The sequence below is a fragment of the Microcaecilia unicolor genome, chromosome 13, assembly GCF_901765095.1.
Source record: "Microcaecilia unicolor chromosome 13, aMicUni1.1, whole genome shotgun sequence".
NCBI lineage: Eukaryota > Metazoa > Chordata > Amphibia > Gymnophiona > Siphonopidae > Microcaecilia > Microcaecilia unicolor.
The window spans coordinates 74579134-74597524 of NC_044043.1; the positions used below are offsets into that span (position 1 = coordinate 74579134).

At 42.7% G+C, this 18391-nt stretch overlaps 1 protein-coding gene across 1 annotated transcript; it reads right to left on the bottom strand.

Annotated features, from left to right (window-relative positions):
• Window positions 1-4243: 4243 nt before the first annotated feature.
• On the bottom strand, window positions 4244-14418 carry PEX10 (peroxisomal biogenesis factor 10). Its single transcript, XM_030186052.1, has 6 exons — window positions 14100-14418; window positions 11649-11729; window positions 10013-10416; window positions 8050-8225; window positions 7451-7586; window positions 4244-5473 (listed from the first exon to the last, which is right to left on the bottom strand). Exons 1-6 carry the CDS (start codon window positions 14209-14211, stop codon window positions 5405-5407), a joined length of 978 nt encoding a protein of 325 aa, XP_030041912.1. The 5' UTR covers window positions 14212-14418; the 3' UTR covers window positions 4244-5404.
• Window positions 14419-18391: the final 3973 nt, after the last annotated feature.

Genomic DNA, 18391 nt, shown 5'->3' on the forward strand with positions numbered 1-18391 from the left:
CTGAGTAAGGGGAAAAGCCTTGAAACACCTATAGCAAAAAAACATGATGGTGTCCCTTTACCAAGATTGAGTAGTTGAGGAGAATTTACTTAAGATTAAAACGATAAGAGAATGGGACTTGATATACCTACCGCCTTTCTGTGGTTACATTCAAAGCGGTTTATATATTATATATAGGTACTTATTTTGTACTTGGGGCAGTGGAGGGTTAAGTGACTTGCCCAGAGTCACAAGGAGCTGCAGTGGGAATTGAGCCCATTTCCCCAGGATCAAAGTCTACTGCATTAACCACTAGGCTACTCCGAGGTGTTTGTGATATAGGAAAAGTTTAAGAATCAAGTTGAAGCGTGCAAGACAGCGTTCATATTATTTTTAAGAAGATTCTCTGCATGAGTTGGATGGGACTTTTCTTAAGGGTTAAAATGCCAGATTTTTGACAGAACACAGGATCTATCAGACTTAGGAACAAGTACTTAAAAAAAAAAAATCTTTTATGGACCTGAGAACTAAGATATATTTGTTTCAAGGTTTGTTTGTTTTTTTTGGGGGGGGGGAGGGGGGGGGGTTATTTCAACGACTGGAGCCAGCCCATGTGAGGTCTGGGTTTTCCCAAGAGTGTAAAATGTTTCTTCTTTTGAATGAGAAATAAAAGAGTGCATCAACAGCACTGACAATGAATGTTTTTATCATCAGTTTCATGAGATAAGTAAATTTTTTTTCCATCTTATTTCATTTGAAAATATTGCAACTGTTATTGAAATGATTCTCATCCATTGACCATCATGTTCCAGGGTTGGAATGGTAGAGATGTACTGAGCACCACTATTTCTACACATTTTAGCAAGGGGTATTAGTTTTTAATGCTAGTATTGTTAGAAGAATTGGAATTGATATTATCAACAAGAAATAGATGATTGAGATTATTTATACAGTGGGGGAAATAAGTATTTGATCCCTTGCTGATTTTGTAAGTTTGCCCACTGACAAAGACATGAGCAGCCCATAATTGAAGGGTAGGTTATTGGTAACAGTGAGAGATAGCACATCACAAATTAAATCCGGAAAATCACATTGTGGAAAGTATATGAATTTATTTGCATTCTGCAGAGGGAAATAAGTATTTGATCCCCCACCAACCAGTAAGAGATCTGGCCCCTACAGACCAGGTAGATGCTCCAAATCAACTCGTTACCTGCATGACAGACAGCTGTCGGCAATGGTCACCTGTATGAAAGACACCTGTCCACAGACTCAGTGAATCAGTCAGACTCTAACCTCTACAAAATGGCCAAGAGCAAGGAGCTGTCTAAGGATGTCAGGGACAAGATCATACACCTGCACAAGGCTGGAATGGGCTACAAAACCATCAGTAAGACGCTGGGCGAGAAGGAGACAACTGTTGGTGCCATAGTAAGAAAATGGAAGAAGTATAAAATGACTGTCAATCGACAAAGATCTGGGGCTCCACGCAAAATCTCACCTCGTGGGGTATCCTTGATCATGAGGAAGGTTAGAAATCAGCCTACAACTACAAGGGGGGAACTTGTCAATGATCTCAAGGCAGCTGGGACCACTGTCACCACGAAAACCATTGGTAACACATTACGACATAACGGATTGCAATCCTGCAGTGCCCGCAAGGTCCCCCTGCTCCGGAAGGCACATGTGACGGCCCGTCTGAAGTTTGCCAGTGAACACCTGGATGATGCCGAGAGTGATTGGGAGAAGGTGCTGTGGTCAGATGAGACAAAAATTGAGCTCTTTGGCATGAACTCAACTCGCCGTGTTTGGAGGAAGAGAAATGCTGCCTATGACCCAAAGAACACCGTCCCCACTGTCAAGCATGGAGGTGGAAATGTTATGTTTTGGGGGTGTTTCTCTGCTAAGGGCACAGGACTACTTCACCGCATCAATGGGAGAATGGATGGGGCCATGTACCGTACAATTCTGAGTGACAACCTCCTTCCCTCCGCCAGGGCCTTAAAAATGGGTCGTGGCTGGGTCTTCCAGCACGACAATGACCCAAAACATACAGCCAAGGCAACAAAGGAGTGGCTCAGGAAGAAGCACATTAGGGTCATGGAGTGGCCTAGCCAGTCACCAGACCTTAATCCCATTGAAAACTTATGGAGGGAGCTGAAGCTGCGAGTTGCCAAGCGACAGCCCAGAACTCTTAATGATTTAGAGATGATCTGCAAAGAGGAGTGGACCAAAATTCCTCCTGACATGTGTGCAAACCTCATCATCAACTACAGAAGACGTCTGACCGCTGTGCTTGCCAACAAGGGTTTTGCCACCAAGTATTAGGTCTTGTTTGCCAGAGGGATTAAATACTTATTTCCCTCTGCAGAATGCAAATAAATTCATATACTTTCCACAATGTGATTTTCCGGATTTAATTTGTGATGTGCTATCTCTCACTGTTACCAATAACCTACCCTTCAATTATGGGCTGCTCATGTCTTTGTCAGTGGGCAAACTTACAAAATCAGCAAGGGATCAAATACTTATTTCCCCCACTGTATGTGTTGGATTTCACATAGTAATTGGGGAGCCTAGTTATGGAGTGGAGGAGTGCCCTAGTGGATAGAGCACCAGTCTTGAAATCCACAGGTGGCCGGTTCAAATCCCACTGCTACTCCTTGTGATCTTGGGCAAGTCACAACCCTCCATTGCCTCAGGTACAAACTTAGATTGTGAGCCCTCCTGGGACAGAGAAATATCCAGAGTACCTGAATGTAACTCACCTTGAGCTACTACTGAAAAAGGTGAGCACAATCCAAATACATAAATTGATAACACACATTCATTAGAGATATCCAGAAAATATGACCTGTTGATAGCCCTCAAGGACTGAGAGTAAATAACACTGCCTTAAAACCACACCACTGCTTATGCTTAGTCTTAGCATTTGTGTTTCAACTCAAATTCTTGGGAGGATCTACTCAGCTCTTTATTTTTCTTACATTTTGCACATATTACCTACATTCTCTGCCCTCATTTAAAAAGAAAAAAAAAAATTTTTTTTTTTCATACATTTCTTGAATGATGAATTTCTGATGAACACAGCAGTACACCGTTCACATTGATAATGAGTGGAATTGGCAGAGGAAGAGGAGATTTCAGAAAAGATTACCTACCTCCTTATCCTCTGAAATTTAACAGCCAAAGTAAAAACCAACTGTAACTGCTCCCAGAAGTAAAAAAAAAAAAAAAAAACCCAAAACAACACACCTTTCTTGGTTAGGCCTGCAACTCTAAATAAGATGCAGAGAAATCCATTCTTGTGCTACTTTAGACATAGGAAGAAGGCCGAACTCAGATTTCTTGACAGCTAGAGATTTACCATATAGGCATTTAACATTCCTAAGTCCAAGCAGTGATGCATAGCAAATACTTAAACAGTAGCAGCACTTTTCTTGTCCTAAGTATCATCCAGACACTGATTTCAACATTTTTCCTGGTGGTAGGATATGTACATCCAGAGAAACCTGCTCATTCTAGAAGCTTTCATGACCACTGATGAAGAAAGGGGACATTTTTTTCTAAAATTCCAACATACTAATTACATGAGAAGACATTTGCAAAAATAAGATAGGAAAGGGGAAGAGCCAAAAAAAATGAGGATGAGCTCATGTGGGCTGAAGCAAAAAAAAAAAAAAAAAAAAAAAATCACTTTTTGGAACACATTACAATTATTTAATCCTTTCACATTCTTATCCTCAGTAGTAATACCTACCTGAAATCCAGTGGTGAACAAATAACACGTCTTTTAAATAGGTGGATCACTAAAATGCACAGGTAGCGTTGGAAGGAGGAGGGAGTACTACTCCCTTCTCCAGCATCTAAAGGTGAGGGGGAGGGACTGCTAGACCACCAGGTGTGGGGGCTGGAGGTCCAGTGACCTCCAGCCCTCTTCTGATCGGGGCGAGGGTGTTAGGGGGGGCTGGATGTCCACCAGATCTCCAGTCCCCTCCCCCCCGTGTTGGTGTCCAGGGGGTGTGGGGGAGGCACTAGGACACCAGGGCCTTACAATGCGGGGGGGGGGGGTCCACCAGACCTCCAGCCCCTTGGAATATCTGTCAGGTCTGGGCTTTTTTTTTTTTTACAGCCCAGATCTATCAAACAAGTGCAGGAGGATTGTGCCTGAGAACATGCCCAGGCACAATCCTCTTGCACTCCTCCCTTCCCCCCCCCCCCCCCACCCGATGATCAATGCTAATAATGTGCCTAAATTTGCATGTTATTAGCATTGATGATTGGGGAGTCAACTCCCCACGCTGCTCCGGCACTATTTTAGAAATTGATCATCGGGTCTTAAGTGTACTTATGCACTGTGCAACTGCAAATTAGTGCCAATCAATTTCAATTACCACTGAGAATTGGTTAGTTCCAATTAGCAGCTAATTTGTCAATTAACTTAGGACCAGTAACTGTAGGTATTCTATAACCTGCATCTGCAATTTTATGCACCGAGCATAAAATTGTGCATGCGAGACTACAGAATGGGGGAGGGGGGTGGAGACAGTATTCATCTGAGGTTAGCCATATGGTCCCCATAGCCAGCGTACTATATTAAAGACACATATTGCAAGGTTATAACAAAGAAACCCACCGGCAGCTACTCCACCCACTGCATCTAAAACACACACAATTCAAAGGGAGGGAGGGGGCCTAGCTCTGCAATTAAAAAATCTGCTGCACTGCCAGCCCTTGATATAGTGTCCATACCGGTGGGGGTAAATTTTTCTGAGCCAAGCCACCAAGCAACAGCAAACATCTGAAACCAGCCAGCTGGCGAGTACCAGCAGGACCTTTTTCACTGCTCAGCTGTGATCTAAGCTTCTTGTGTGCCAGAGGACTGGTCCTGTGAGTGCCATTTGAGACCTCTAATGACACAGTTCCCTAGAGCAGTATGACAGTCCCATGAAACAGCAGGGGAACTGCCTCTAGACCGTCATGCAGATCAGACTGCAACACTGGCACAGGTACTGGTAACTAAATTACAGCCAAGTCTGAAAAGGAAGAACAAGCTTGTTTTCTTCATAAAAATGAAAACAGAATACAGTTATTTTAGTAACCAGATGTACTAAAGTGATTTTACTGTCAAGTGTCAATGAAAAAAAAATGCTCATCATATCTAGCCCTAACCTAAGTGGGATTCTCAACAAAAGCTGTCAGAGCATTAGCCTTGCTGAAAATACTTTACAGTGAACAATCGTGCTCAAAGTCTAAATTGTAGCAAAATAAAAACAAATTCTGTATTTCACAGTGTCTTTCTTCATAGCTGCAGTGTTCAGTAGACCATGAGAATTGAGAAGAAATCCTGCGATACGCTTTTGTTTCGGCCACAGAAGTTTGCTTCTCCCTTTTACTGCTCTCTCAGCTTCCCAGAGCCTTCACGCTATCCATAATGTCGCAAATAGATTAGTTTTTGGGGGAGAAGCTTTTCTCTGCACAACGGACACTCTGCCTGAAAAATACAAATCCAAAAAATGTATTTATTTATTTTTTTTTTTTCATTTAAACATCCTTACACAAATGTGTTTTGGGATCTTGCCAGGTACTTGTAACCTGGATTGGCCATTGTCAGAAACAACATGCTGAGCTTGATGGACCTTGGTTGACCTTGCTCAACCAAACAGAATTCAGATCTGGGCTGTAGTTAATTTACGCCTCTACTGGGTCACCAGCTTCTTGCTTCTCTGTCCATTTTAAATGGGCCTCGTACCCTCTCACATTCCTCAGATTTCCCAGCCCATCTCTTAATTTGGACATCAAGGAACCTAACTTTTAGTCAGGCTCCCCACTTTCACCATTCTAGGTACTTTATTCCAGGGACAGCATTGAGGGATGGATCCTCACACATTATCCAGTACCAAGTTCCCTCTATCCCTCTCAGCTACTCACTCAAAACGTAACCCTTCTTCTATTTTCCTTTCCATTTGTCTACAAGTTTCTCTAATGTGCCTCATAAGCTCAATCTGTCTTTCCAGTCTTATGGAAACAGAGTGAGCGGAAGACCTCTTTTAATGCTTGCCCTGGAACTGGTAGCATGGAATGTTACTACTATTTGGGTTTCTGCCAGGTACCTGGATTGGCCACTGTTGGAAACAGGATACTGGGCTGAATGGACCATTGGTATGACCCAGTATGGCTATTCTTATGTTGTAATCTCACAACGGATGGTCAATATCTACTTCTCACCAAACTCTTTTTCCCAATTTGATCCCTCTCCATAAGGCATCCCCAGTAGGTATATCTTAGGGTCTTCTCTGCCTTTAACCCCATTACATGGGGGTCTGTTGCTGGGAAAAAATGAACCACCTGCTTACATATGGCTTTACCTGTGATTTGTTATACTAAGAGTAATCTCATCCCAATATAGCTGTAACTTAGGGCATAAGCTTAGCGGAGATTGGGTGGCAGAGCCGGTGGGGTGAGGCGGGGCTAGTGCTGGGCAGACTTCTACCGTCTGTGCCCTGAAAATGGCAGATACAAATCAAAGTCAGGTATACACATAAAAGTAGCACATATGAGTTTATCTTGTTGGGCAGACTGGATGGGCCGTACAGGTCTTTCTCTGCCATCATCTACTATATATGGATGAATGTGCTTTACTAATCACAGTTCTTCCAACACTTAATGTTATCATTTCCAAATATCTTATCAACACAGGAGTCTGGTATCATCTGTACAACACTGGAACTATTTTTGATCCTTTATATATTTTTCTCAAGGTCAAGGTCCAATCCTCATCACAGATTTGTTGCCCTATATCCTTCTCCCATTTTAGTACATGTCCGTAAGCCTGTTCATTTTGGTCTGAGTGCCCCATAAATTCAAGAGAAACCCCCACCCCCTTAACCTTCTCAGATGAAAAGATGATCTCCAAAAACATGCTCTTCTCCCAATGCATCACCCCTGGCTTCTGCTTACAAAAAAGCGCCCAAATTGATAGTACCGAAAAGGATGGCCATGCTTCAGCTCATACTGTTCAAAAAGCCTGTTTCTGCTGCTGGCAAGGAGGTTGCACTAATGGTTTAAGCAGTAGTGTAGGCAGGATGGATTTTTATAGTGGGGGCCTAAGGTTAATGGGTGGACATTGGCCAATGTAGAGGTTGACATCACCTCTCACTGGTCTCTATCACAGAGTGAGCCTTTGAAGTCAGCAGGCCTAAACTAAAAATATAAGTTTCCTGGCACCACAATCCAGAAAATTTTTCAGCACCTCCACCCCCCACCAAAAAAAAAAAAATAATAATAACCTGGTCTCTTCTTATGCAGATAACAGGCTGTTCAGTCAGATTTGAAAATCTACAGATTCAGAAGTTATACATTCACCAGCTACCAGAAAACACAACTTCTTTTGAATGCTGCCTTCAATATATATATATTTTTTTAATAACTCATCCTCTATCACAAGCATCAGGAACTTTGCTCTGCTTACTTTGGTGTTGCACCACTCCACGATGCACTCCCAGCAGAAGAGATGGCCACAGGGAGTGGCTGTTGCATGACGTCGCTGATGCAAGCAAAGGGTGCACTTGGAATAGCGTAGAAAGGATTTCTCATGATGTTGGGCTTCTGTGTTTGAGATTAAAACAGGACAGCTTTCAAGTACCACCAAAAATCAGAGGACAACTTCAACATAGACAGTTTGCATATCAAGAGGGCCTCCAAAGATTAAGTCAATTTGTACAGAGAGGCCCTTCAGAAGGCCACTATATGATTTATAGGCCTTATGTCGCTATATGTAATCTGACTGTGTAAATTAAGTGCTGTGATCAGTGATTCCCATAAACCAGGCATCACCTTCTAACCATCTGATGTAGGGTCCTAAACGAGAGGGTTTTACATTTCAGTGCACTGACTTTACCACTGTGCCAACTGAAGCTGTAGAGTGGAAAGAGAAGAGCAAGCCCCTTGGCGATGTACATTTTTCATTTCACCAGCGCTTCCTCAAAATACAGCCTCAGAGAACCTGAGTTAAAGCTGAGTACAGTAGGTTAGTTTGTAGCGATCAGGAGCGCGTGCCCCCTTCCCTACCTTTGATAGGACATGCGCCGGTGGACCTTCCACTTCTGCTGTGCCTGCTGCTTCTGGCGGAAGTTGCATGTCTGCACAGCAAGGATCAGGAGTACATGCAGCAGTGAAACCACTCCCAGCAGCTTATAGCTCCACCGGACTCCCTGGTCATCTCCAAGCAATCCTCTCACACGAAGCTGTACATTTGATTGGGGGGGGGGGGAAGAGAGAAAAAAAAAAACACTCACTGACTAGCACAGTGTTTTCTAAACCTGGTCCTGGAGTTACCCCCAGCCAGTCAGGTTTTCAGGATATCCACAACGAATATTCACGAGAGAGATTTGCATGCAGTGGAGGCAATGCATGCAATCTCTCATGAATATTCATTGTGGATATCCTGAAAACCTGACTGGCTGGGGTGCCTCCAGAACCAGGTTTGGGAAACACTGGACTAGCAAATGAATAAACTAGATATATTGGGGATAATTTTGTATACAGGCATTTTCATGCATATATTACAAAATACATACATAAAATCCCTATTATAAAATGACCCTGTGCATAAAAGTACACACTTTCATGTGGCACACGAGACAGGCGTGTTTGAGGCAGATTTTGGATCAAGTTGCAAATGTACTGTACATGCTTATTTTATAAACAGCATGAACCTGTTCCTGAGCGGATGCAAATATATGTGGGTTCATTTTAACCACAAATTCTACAGGATTTGTGGTAGTACTTTATAAAGACACATACACACTTCTCTGTCTTTATAAAAATAGGCCCTAAATAGACAGCATATTATAAAGTTACACTCATTAATCCTAGGTGCTAAAACCATAATGGGAAAAAGAAGAAAACACATGAGATGGGAGAAATTTTAAAATTAAGATGTATTTTTGGCATCCAAGATGGTTATCCATCTAATGCTACCTGTATTGCAAAGCTGCTAGAAAGATCATAGACTTGTTGGTTTAAAACAGGGGTTCTCAACCCAGTCCTCGGGTTTGAATGCAAATCTCTCTCATGCATATTCATTGTGGGTATCCTGAAAACCTGACTGGCTAGGTGTGTCCTGAGAACCCCAGGTTTAAAACCACGTTTTTATTAAATGAAATTCCCCAAATCTCTTTGTCCTGTATGTTTGTTTTGACTACTCTATGGAGTAGGGAGTGTCTCTCACATTTATTTGTACAGCACTGCATATATCTGGTAGCAGTAGTACAGAAATGCTGATTACTGATGTGGGTTGTGATCAGAGGCCTATCAAATTATCCAGAAATGATGCATCACACACACACATTCAAGATGAGAGAAGACCATCCCACACACACATTCAAGATGAGAGAAGACCATCCCTCAAACTACATAAGAGTAGACATACTGGGTCAGACCAATGGTCCATCTAGCCCAGTATCCTGTTTTCCAAACAATGGCCAAGCCAGGTCACAAGTACCTGGCAGCAACTCAAATTGTGGCAACATTCCATGTAGAACCCCAAAGAATAGCAAGATTCTGGAATCCTAAAGAGTGACAAGATTCCATAGAGAATCTCAAAGAGTAGCAACGTTCAATGTAGAACCCCAAAGAATAGCAAGATTCTGGAATCCTACAGAGTGACAAGATTCTATGCAGAACCTCACAGTAGCAACATTCCATACTACAAATCCCAGGGCAAGCAGTTGCTTCCCATGTCTGTCTCAATAGCAGACTATGGACTTTTCCTCCAGGAATTTGTCCAAACCTTTTTTAAACCCAGATAAGCTAACCACTGTTAGCACCTCCTCCGGCAAAGAGTTCCAGAGTTTAACTATTCGTTGAGTGAAAAAATATTTCCTCCTATTTGATATAAAAGTTTTTCCATGTAACTTCCTCGAGTGTCCCCTAGTCTTTGTACTTTTGGAACGAGTAAAAGATCGATTTACTTCTACTTGTTCTACACCACTAACTCTTTCTTTACTCCTGTTGAGTTTTCTGTACTCACATAATGAATCCCAGTGATCCTCTTGGCAATGTGATAGAAGGTCCCATTGATATAGAACAGCGCAAGGTGCAAACGCCGGAGAAAGGTGATGCTGTGTCGGAGGAAATGGAGAGTCCTGAGGAAAGTTTTCTTCTGCTGTTCGGTTAAGCTGCTGACTTGCCTGTGCAACCACTTCCACACAGGAGATCTGCGCGATGAGCTCGAGGCATGGCTATGCGGGTTTCTTGGCCAGTCACTTTCAATATGGAGCTCATGTTCAAGGCGCACCAGGACCTTATCTGCTAGGTAGGGCACAACCGTATGAAAGGAAAGTAAAAATGCCCGCTGAAGCCAGGATGGGATTTTCTTCTTGGATGAATCAACCTGGATGATGTTAACATACTCCTCTCCTAGAGTTTGATAACCTGAAAAATATCAACAGAACATATTTGAAAACTTCCTGAGAAGCTTCAAGAGAAACCTTCTGCACTTAAAACTGGTGCAAACATGAGGTTCACGGGTTCAAATCTGGGCAAAGTCAATCAAGTCTTTAACCTTTCCAATGCAGCTAATTAAAAAAACAACAACAAAACAAAACTCTGCAATTGGATAATAACTGTGTGATTATTATATTTATACATCTGTCTTCTCACAAACAAAATACCACACAATACCTCTTGGGAATTCTATTTCTTCTGCCCTTTTCATTCTTGGCCAAAATCTTGCCATTGGTCTACAGGAACGCAATTCTCCCTAAGACCAAGTTTACTCAGTTATTTTTACTCTGAGTTTTCTTATCTACTGTGGATGCTAGTACTTCGGGTTATACAATTTCAAACAAACACTTTCAGCTTCTTACAATAGCAAGACTTATAATTCTGTAACAAAGACCTCACAAAAATTAAGAGAGAGGAAAAAGTCTCTCCCGATTTTGAATGTGCTCACCTAGAGCATTAAGCGGGACGAGCATGTCTTAACTACGTTTCTCCTCCTGAAGCAGCGGGACAGATCCCACGAAACGGTGGTCAGCGTCGGTGTGATAGATATGCTGCAGTTAAGCTAAGCAGCTGGCTTTTTGGAATTAAACAGTATAATTGCTAATTATTAAAAAAACTGAATACAAAATATGTTAAATTTGGAACATTAATGGGGGTGAGGTTTTTTTAATGTCGATGATTGACGCCGCAGGGTCATTTATCAACGACGGAATGAAATGTCCTGCACTATCTGAGGCTTTTTGTTCTCCCACTTTTTGTGAGAATTTTGTTACGTAATTATAAGTCTTGCTACTGTAAGAAGCTGAACCTGGTATTAGTGATGTGTTTATTTGATATTATTTATAACTTCACTCCTCTGCATGTGGTTATGAAATACTTCCGTTATGAAATACCTTCCAGCTAACAAGTAAAATGACCCGATCTGAATAAAGGATTGTATTATTGCAAATACTTAGCTCTGATGTACTTTTCAGTTACGTACAACCAAATTGGCTTCATGCCCTAGAGCTTCCAATTGTGAAACTCTAGTATAGGGCTAAAAACAGATTAAAGAGGGCTAAAAACAGATGAAAGGGTTTTCTTCTTCTATTAAGAATGTATTGTATAAAAAAAAAAAAAAAAAAAAGTTTCCAAGGAGGTTTTAAATGTAGCAATATTACCTGAAAAAGTTGTCAAGGTGAAATAGGCAATGTCACACAGCAGTTCAATTTCTTTTCTCCACTGCAGCCATTTCTTAGCACCTACAAAGATATAAATAATTACTTGATAGCTGCAAGTTGAAAAGAAACAGAATGGTATGGGGGGAGGGGAGGGGAAATCAGAACAGCCAATTCTAGTATCTGTAATAGTGTTTACATTTTAACTATTAAGTGGATGACTACACCAAGACAAATACTTCAAAATGTGTATTTTTCCTCTGCAACAAAAGGTGAAACACCAGCAAAGAGGGGAGTGCACAGTAAACACAGCGGCGGCATACAAGGCATTTTTTTCCTTGCTTCTTTATATCATTGTGAGGGTATTCCGCAGAAGGAAAGAAACCTGTGCCTTAAATCTCCTCACTGGTATATATTGTGTTAGACCAAAAAACTGAGAATTTGATTCAGTTTTAAAAGGCAAAATATATCACGTTTTGAGATTTGGAAGCAAGACTTCACCCCCCCCCCCCCCCCCTCCATTCTTGCAAGACTTACAATTTTAAGGTTTGTGCTGAATTTTTCAAAGATGACAAAAAATAATATCCTTCAGAGCATAACTCAAAGCAAATGCTATGTATAGATGATCCTATCATTCTGTCCCCTACCCCAGAAAGCGTACAAGAAAAGAAACCTCCTACAACCCTATTGCAAATCATGGGCCCAATAAATATACCTGGAAAAGACAAAATGATCTTCCAGAGAAAACCAAATAGGTCCAACACAAACTCAAATTCTTCCTCAACAAACAAGCTGAGCACACTTTAGAACAGTGTTTCCCAAGTCCCGGCCTGGAGTACCCCTTGCCAGTCAGCCTAGCCCCCTCCCTGCCCGTCTTCAAGTCTTTGCTTAAAGCCCACCTCTTCAATGCTGCGTTCGGCACCTAACCCTTACCGTTCAGTGAATCCAGACTGCCCCAATTTGACTGCCCCTATCGGACCAACCGTTCACTTGTCTATTAGATTGTAAGCTCTTTGAGCAGGGACTGTCTCTCTTTGTTAAATTGTACAGTGCTGCGTAACCCTAGTAGCGCTCTAGAAATGTTAAGTAGTAGTAGTAGGTTTTCAAGATATCCACAATGAATATGCATGAAAGAGATTTGTATACAATGGAGGCAGTGCATGCAAACCAAGTAATTCATTGTGGTTATCCTGAAAACCTGATTGGCAAGGGGGGTATTCCAGGAACCACTTGGGAAACACTGCTTTAGAATACACATAATTTTGTCTGCGATTAAGTGCAACCAGGAGTTTTAAATAAGTTATAAAGAAAAAGCTTTAACAGCCTTACATACAACTCAAATTTAAATGAGTTAATAGAATGTATTGGTTCTATTACAGGAGTGGTCTAGATTCATCATTAACCCCGATTTACAAAGGATGGGATCAAACCTCAATAAAAATAATGCACCTCCAATTCTGCAAACTGGTCCTCTGATCCATAGACCTCCTCCTCCTCTATGGATGCAGAGCAAAATTTGGCTAATTCTCCTTATTATTCACCAACCAAAAAGAATATTTCAACTCTGGAATCATCTCAGCAAAGACCCAAATTCTATTCCACTACCAGGCACTCTGAACACATCCCTTGGCAAAAACAACCCACAACACTTAGTAGAAAACTTGCCTTTTCAATTCAACATTAACACCCAAAAAGCAAACAGCTACAACCCAGCATCGTATCCTAGAAAAATAAGGCATCCTGTTGGGAGATCCAAACTGAAAGACATAACACGTCTGTCTACTACACATCCTTACAAGTACTCGCTAGCTGAAATTTCTGATCTCGATCAAACAGACCCGCAAGTCCCGCACTATACTGGGGAAACGGAAACTCACTTCCTCTACAACTATACAAAGCAAAGATTTCACACACATGCCAGGAAAAAAAATCAGACTTCCTACAAAATAATTATAGGAAAAGCTCTATAATCTTGGGGGAAACAGGAGCTGTAGCAGCAAGGTATGCAGTATCCTGTCACCAGCTAAGAAACAACCTAACCACGGCATAGCAGACAACTTTTCAAAATGATCAAGGGTGCTAACCCCGATGGCAATTCCCCTTTCCTGGACATAGTCACAGAAGTTTCTCAATATTTGGGGAGCTCAAGCAATCCACAGCACTGACTCTTATGAACAATACTAATACTGACCTGCATCTGAACTAGGCAAATGCCACTGCTATTACTCTCTGGACTGTACTATTTTGGAAATCCTCTCCTCCTTCTTTCACCTTAATCTTTGGCATCAATGTGTTTAATTGTCACGCCAATAAAGTAACCTAGATCTGCGTGGGGCGGGTGTAGGAAAAAAGGGACAGACGAGTTTCTGGATTCACCCCCCCCGAGCTGCAGCCGCTGCCTTGCACCCAGTCTGCCCTGCAGCTCTCTCCCAGCCCCACTGGCTCGTGGCTCACCGGCCAGAATCTGGCACACCTCGCTGGCACCTGCTCTCAGGCACCCCTGGTAATACTCGTCCTTCTGGCTGCTGCGGATGAGCTGGGGCTGGTTGGCCGCCTGCACAGGCATGCTGGCGAAGCCCGTTAAGGCCCGTGTGTCATCTTGCTACCGCCGAGAGCTGCTTCAGCGCACAAGTCCGCTGCCCGCCTGCCACCGACTTTAGCCGTCTCGCTGCACCCGCGGACTTGTTGCACGCACGTGAAGCGACGGAACCTTGGGACCCGCGTACAGCGCGCACGGCCCTGCTGCCAGCAGCTCAGACTCTGACTGCCACCTAGCGCGTCTTGCGTCACCGATGCGCGTGATCACGTGGGACAATGGAGGGGGCGGGACTGCGGAAGCTGTCGTCGGGCTCAGAGACGGCGGTAAAAAAAAAAAAAAAAAACAGGACAGTTGGGGCTGGTTTTTGCAACAATGTTGCATTAGTTTATTTATTTCCGAAAATTTGATATCCTGCCTTATGCTAACATCTGCAACCAAAAGAATGGTAGAAATAAAGTCAACTGGTCACCAAATTAATATGATTTGGAGGGGGGAGTCTCATACAGTCACCGAGGCAAGTAATTTATCACCAATCTGGTTTGCCTGATCAACGTGACAATTATAATCATAGACAAGACAACCCCCTGCCATCCGTAACCAGCAAAAAAAAAAAAATTATATATATTTTTGTTGCTTATCGGGTCCTTTGCGTCTTTCGTGCAATAATTCACATTTATGAGACCAATATACTTTGTATAAGAGTGTTCTCATTCAGGGCCAGACTTAGACCAAGGCGACCGCATAGGGCCCCGCGCCTAAGGGGGCCCTGCGCAGCGCCTCAACTCTGCCTTGCTCGTGCCTCTGCTCCGACCTCCGCCGCTGCTCGCCTTAGTTGCCTGAGATGATCCCCATTCCCGCGGCTCGGCCACTCCGCTCCCGCCACCACCGGCGCGGCACCCACCCCCGGCTTGGGCCCACTGAGCTCGCCATCAGCTCCCGAGTCCCCGGACCCCGGCGACTAACTGAGCGATGCCAGTGAGCCAGCCCAGGCAGCGACGGCCCCGCCCCCGCCGGCGACGACAGACAGTTGCAGCGCGACGGCTCACCTCCAGGCTCCAGCTTCCCACTCAATGTCCCGCCTTCTGATGTATTTCCTGTTTCCGGACGCGAGGGCGGGAGTCACTGGTCAGAGGTGGTGAGGACATGAGGTGAGCCATCGTTGCTGACGCCAACAGTTGTGCACTTATGCCAAATCGAAATCGGATTCCATGCAGGCAGGAGATCAGGAGAAGTGTCTCTCTCATCTAACGACGCTTGCGGACGGTGCAAGGGTTGGAAATGTCTGCCTCCCTGAGAGGAATTTGGCCCAACAACATTAGTTGCTGGAGAAGCTGAGCAAGTAAGATCTTCTGGCTTGGAAGAGGCTGTTTCTAACACATCTGGGTTATTTTCATATAGATCTGCAGATATTTCTCCTGATAAAAATTTGGATGGCAATAGCAGATTTAGCTAAAACACCGCTTCCAGTAATTAATGATATGACACCTCGAATTAATCATTTGGAAGCTAGACTGCAATCACAGGAAGAAAAGATTACTAAACTAAAATCTGAGAATGGAAATCATGAAGTAGCAAAATCTGATATAAAGTATGTACAATCAGTTCAAACTATTTAGTAACTGATGTGGCTACTTGCCTCTCTGGTTTGATGGGTTACAGAGTAATAGGGGAATTTGAAAGTACTGGATCTTTTCTTAATATTTTTCCTTTATTCTCCTTTGTTATGAGAATTGGAACTACTAATTGTAGTGGACTTGAACTGAATAATTTGTGGGGAGGGGAGGTTTCATGATAGCATTGTGCTTATTATTTCAATCAGTTTTTTTGTACAAGTTTAGCTTCATTTGTCTTTAATTGAAATTTCATAAATAAAAAAATGTTCAAAAAATGGAATAATCTTATCAAAGGGGTGGAGCTAGGGTAGGGGCGGGGGTAGGGTGGGGCGGGGCTAGGGTGGGGCAGGGCTAGGGTGGGGCCCCACCAAATTGGTCTGCATAGGGCCCCGCACTTGCTAAGACTGGCCCTGTTCTCATTTACTGTAGTGGAGATGAAGTATCAAACACTTATCTGTGTGCATGGCCTTAAATAATTCCAGGAATCTTTACTAAAGATCTTTACTAAAGATTCCTGGAATTGTTTAAGGACATGCACACAGATAAGTGTTTGATACTTCATCTCTACTACAGTAAATGAGAATACCCCTATACAAAGTATATTGGTCACACAATTGAATAAGGTGAAATGTGAATTATTGCACGAAAGAAGCAAAGGACACGATAAGCAACAAAAAAATATATACATTTTTTTTTGCAGGTTACGGATGGCAGGGGGTTGTCTATGATTATAATTGTCACGTTGATCAGGCACACCAGCTTGGTGATAAATTACTTGCCTCGGTGACGGTATGAGACTCCCCCAAATCATATTAATTTGGTGACCAGTTGACTTTATTTCTACCATTCTTTTGGTTGCATATGTATACGTTTGTGGTAGAGTATCGCCACTAGGATTTTGACAGTTATGCTAACATCAGCATTCCGCGACTGTTTTATACTGTAGGGGTTTTCAGCGAACTCTCTTCACAAATTAGGCGCTGAACAAAAACGAGTTGACCAGTAACCGGAAAAATGCAGGCATCAGAGGCGAAACGTTAGAGGAATTCTAGAAATATATAGGGTTATTCCGGTCTTGGGAATGGGAGGCACATAGGGAAATCAGAACAAAATATAGCATGCAAGGATCGAAATTGCCAGGGCCCGGAGCTTCTAGAGATTGTAGTTGCTCAAAAAGTCAGAAAACGCCTGCAGAGTACAGGTGTGGATGTGGAACCATCACTGTACCAACACGGGATGCTGAAAGTAGACGTGGGGGGGGGGCATATTTTCAGAGCATTTAGACATACGAAGTTATATAGTAACCTATGGAACGTTTTGTACGTCTTTATGGTTTTAAAATGAGCCCCATTCTACATCATCTCAGTGTGTAAGCTGGCTAAAATGGTTTTCTGCGGGGCCCCACTGTACAAGTTTTTCCAACACCTTTTAACTGGCAGAGAGCTAATTCTGAAGTTAATTGCTTAAGTCTAAACATGTTCCACTTTTGCTCCCAAAAATCCTCCTGCGCTTTGATAGATCTGAATCGGAGAGTGAGGGATCGTCCTCTTTCACCCCTTCTTTTAGTCTCTCATTTGGGAAGTGTCAGATGTTGGCCTGCAGGGTGTGAGAACGCAGTGTTTGTGTTTCTTGCTGCTATAGTAACTGTAAAGATTGCCAGAATTTTCAGGCTACTGCAATCAAGATTGCCAGGTATTCTTCCTCAGGAAAGACTGTTTGAATTCACTAGTATTTCCCACTGTGTTTTTTTTTTTAATTATTATGTTAAGGCAGTGTAATTTTCCAGATAGAAGGATGAAACTTAGTTCTTGGTAGCCCACAGTATTCTGTTTGAAAGCTTGGTGTTGACTGAGTACTCTTGGTCATATTGAGGATAATGTTTATTTATTTGGATTTTGCTCACATCTTTTTCAGTAGTAGCTCAAAGTGGGTTACATTCAGGTACAATGGGTATTTCCCTGTCTCTGGGGAGCACTGTTATAAAGCATTTTCTGAGTCATTCTCGGGGAGCACTTTCCAGAATTAAGATGAGATGTATGCGTTTACACACACACTCTCTCTCTCTCTCTCTCTCTATATATATATATATATATATAGTGTACATACTGGGGATGTATATTTGTTAACATGCATTTGGTTTGCTGACATACCTTTAAAAATTTAGTGCACACAAAGTGGATAATTCTATAACTGGGTATACATTCTTTTAGGCACCCTGATACCATTTGATGAGAACTTATTCTGGACACACAAATTCCGTTATAGAATTGTAGCATAGCCCAGTATCAGGGGAAGTCCTAGTGGCTCCACTGGCTGACCTTTTTAATGCTTCTCTAGAGTTGGAAGTGGTCCCGGAGGACTGAAAAAGAGCAGTTGTGGTCTCTCTCCACAAAAGAAGTGAAGTAAAGAAAAGGTTGGGAACTGCAGATTGGTAAGTCAGACTTTTGTGGTAAGTAAATGAATGGAAACGCTTTTAAAACAGAGAACAATAAAGTTTTTGGAAACCAATGGATTACAGGACCCGAGGCAACGTGCTTTCACTAGGTGACCAGAGAGCTGGATCGAGGGAGAATGCGTATTTAGATTTTAGCAAA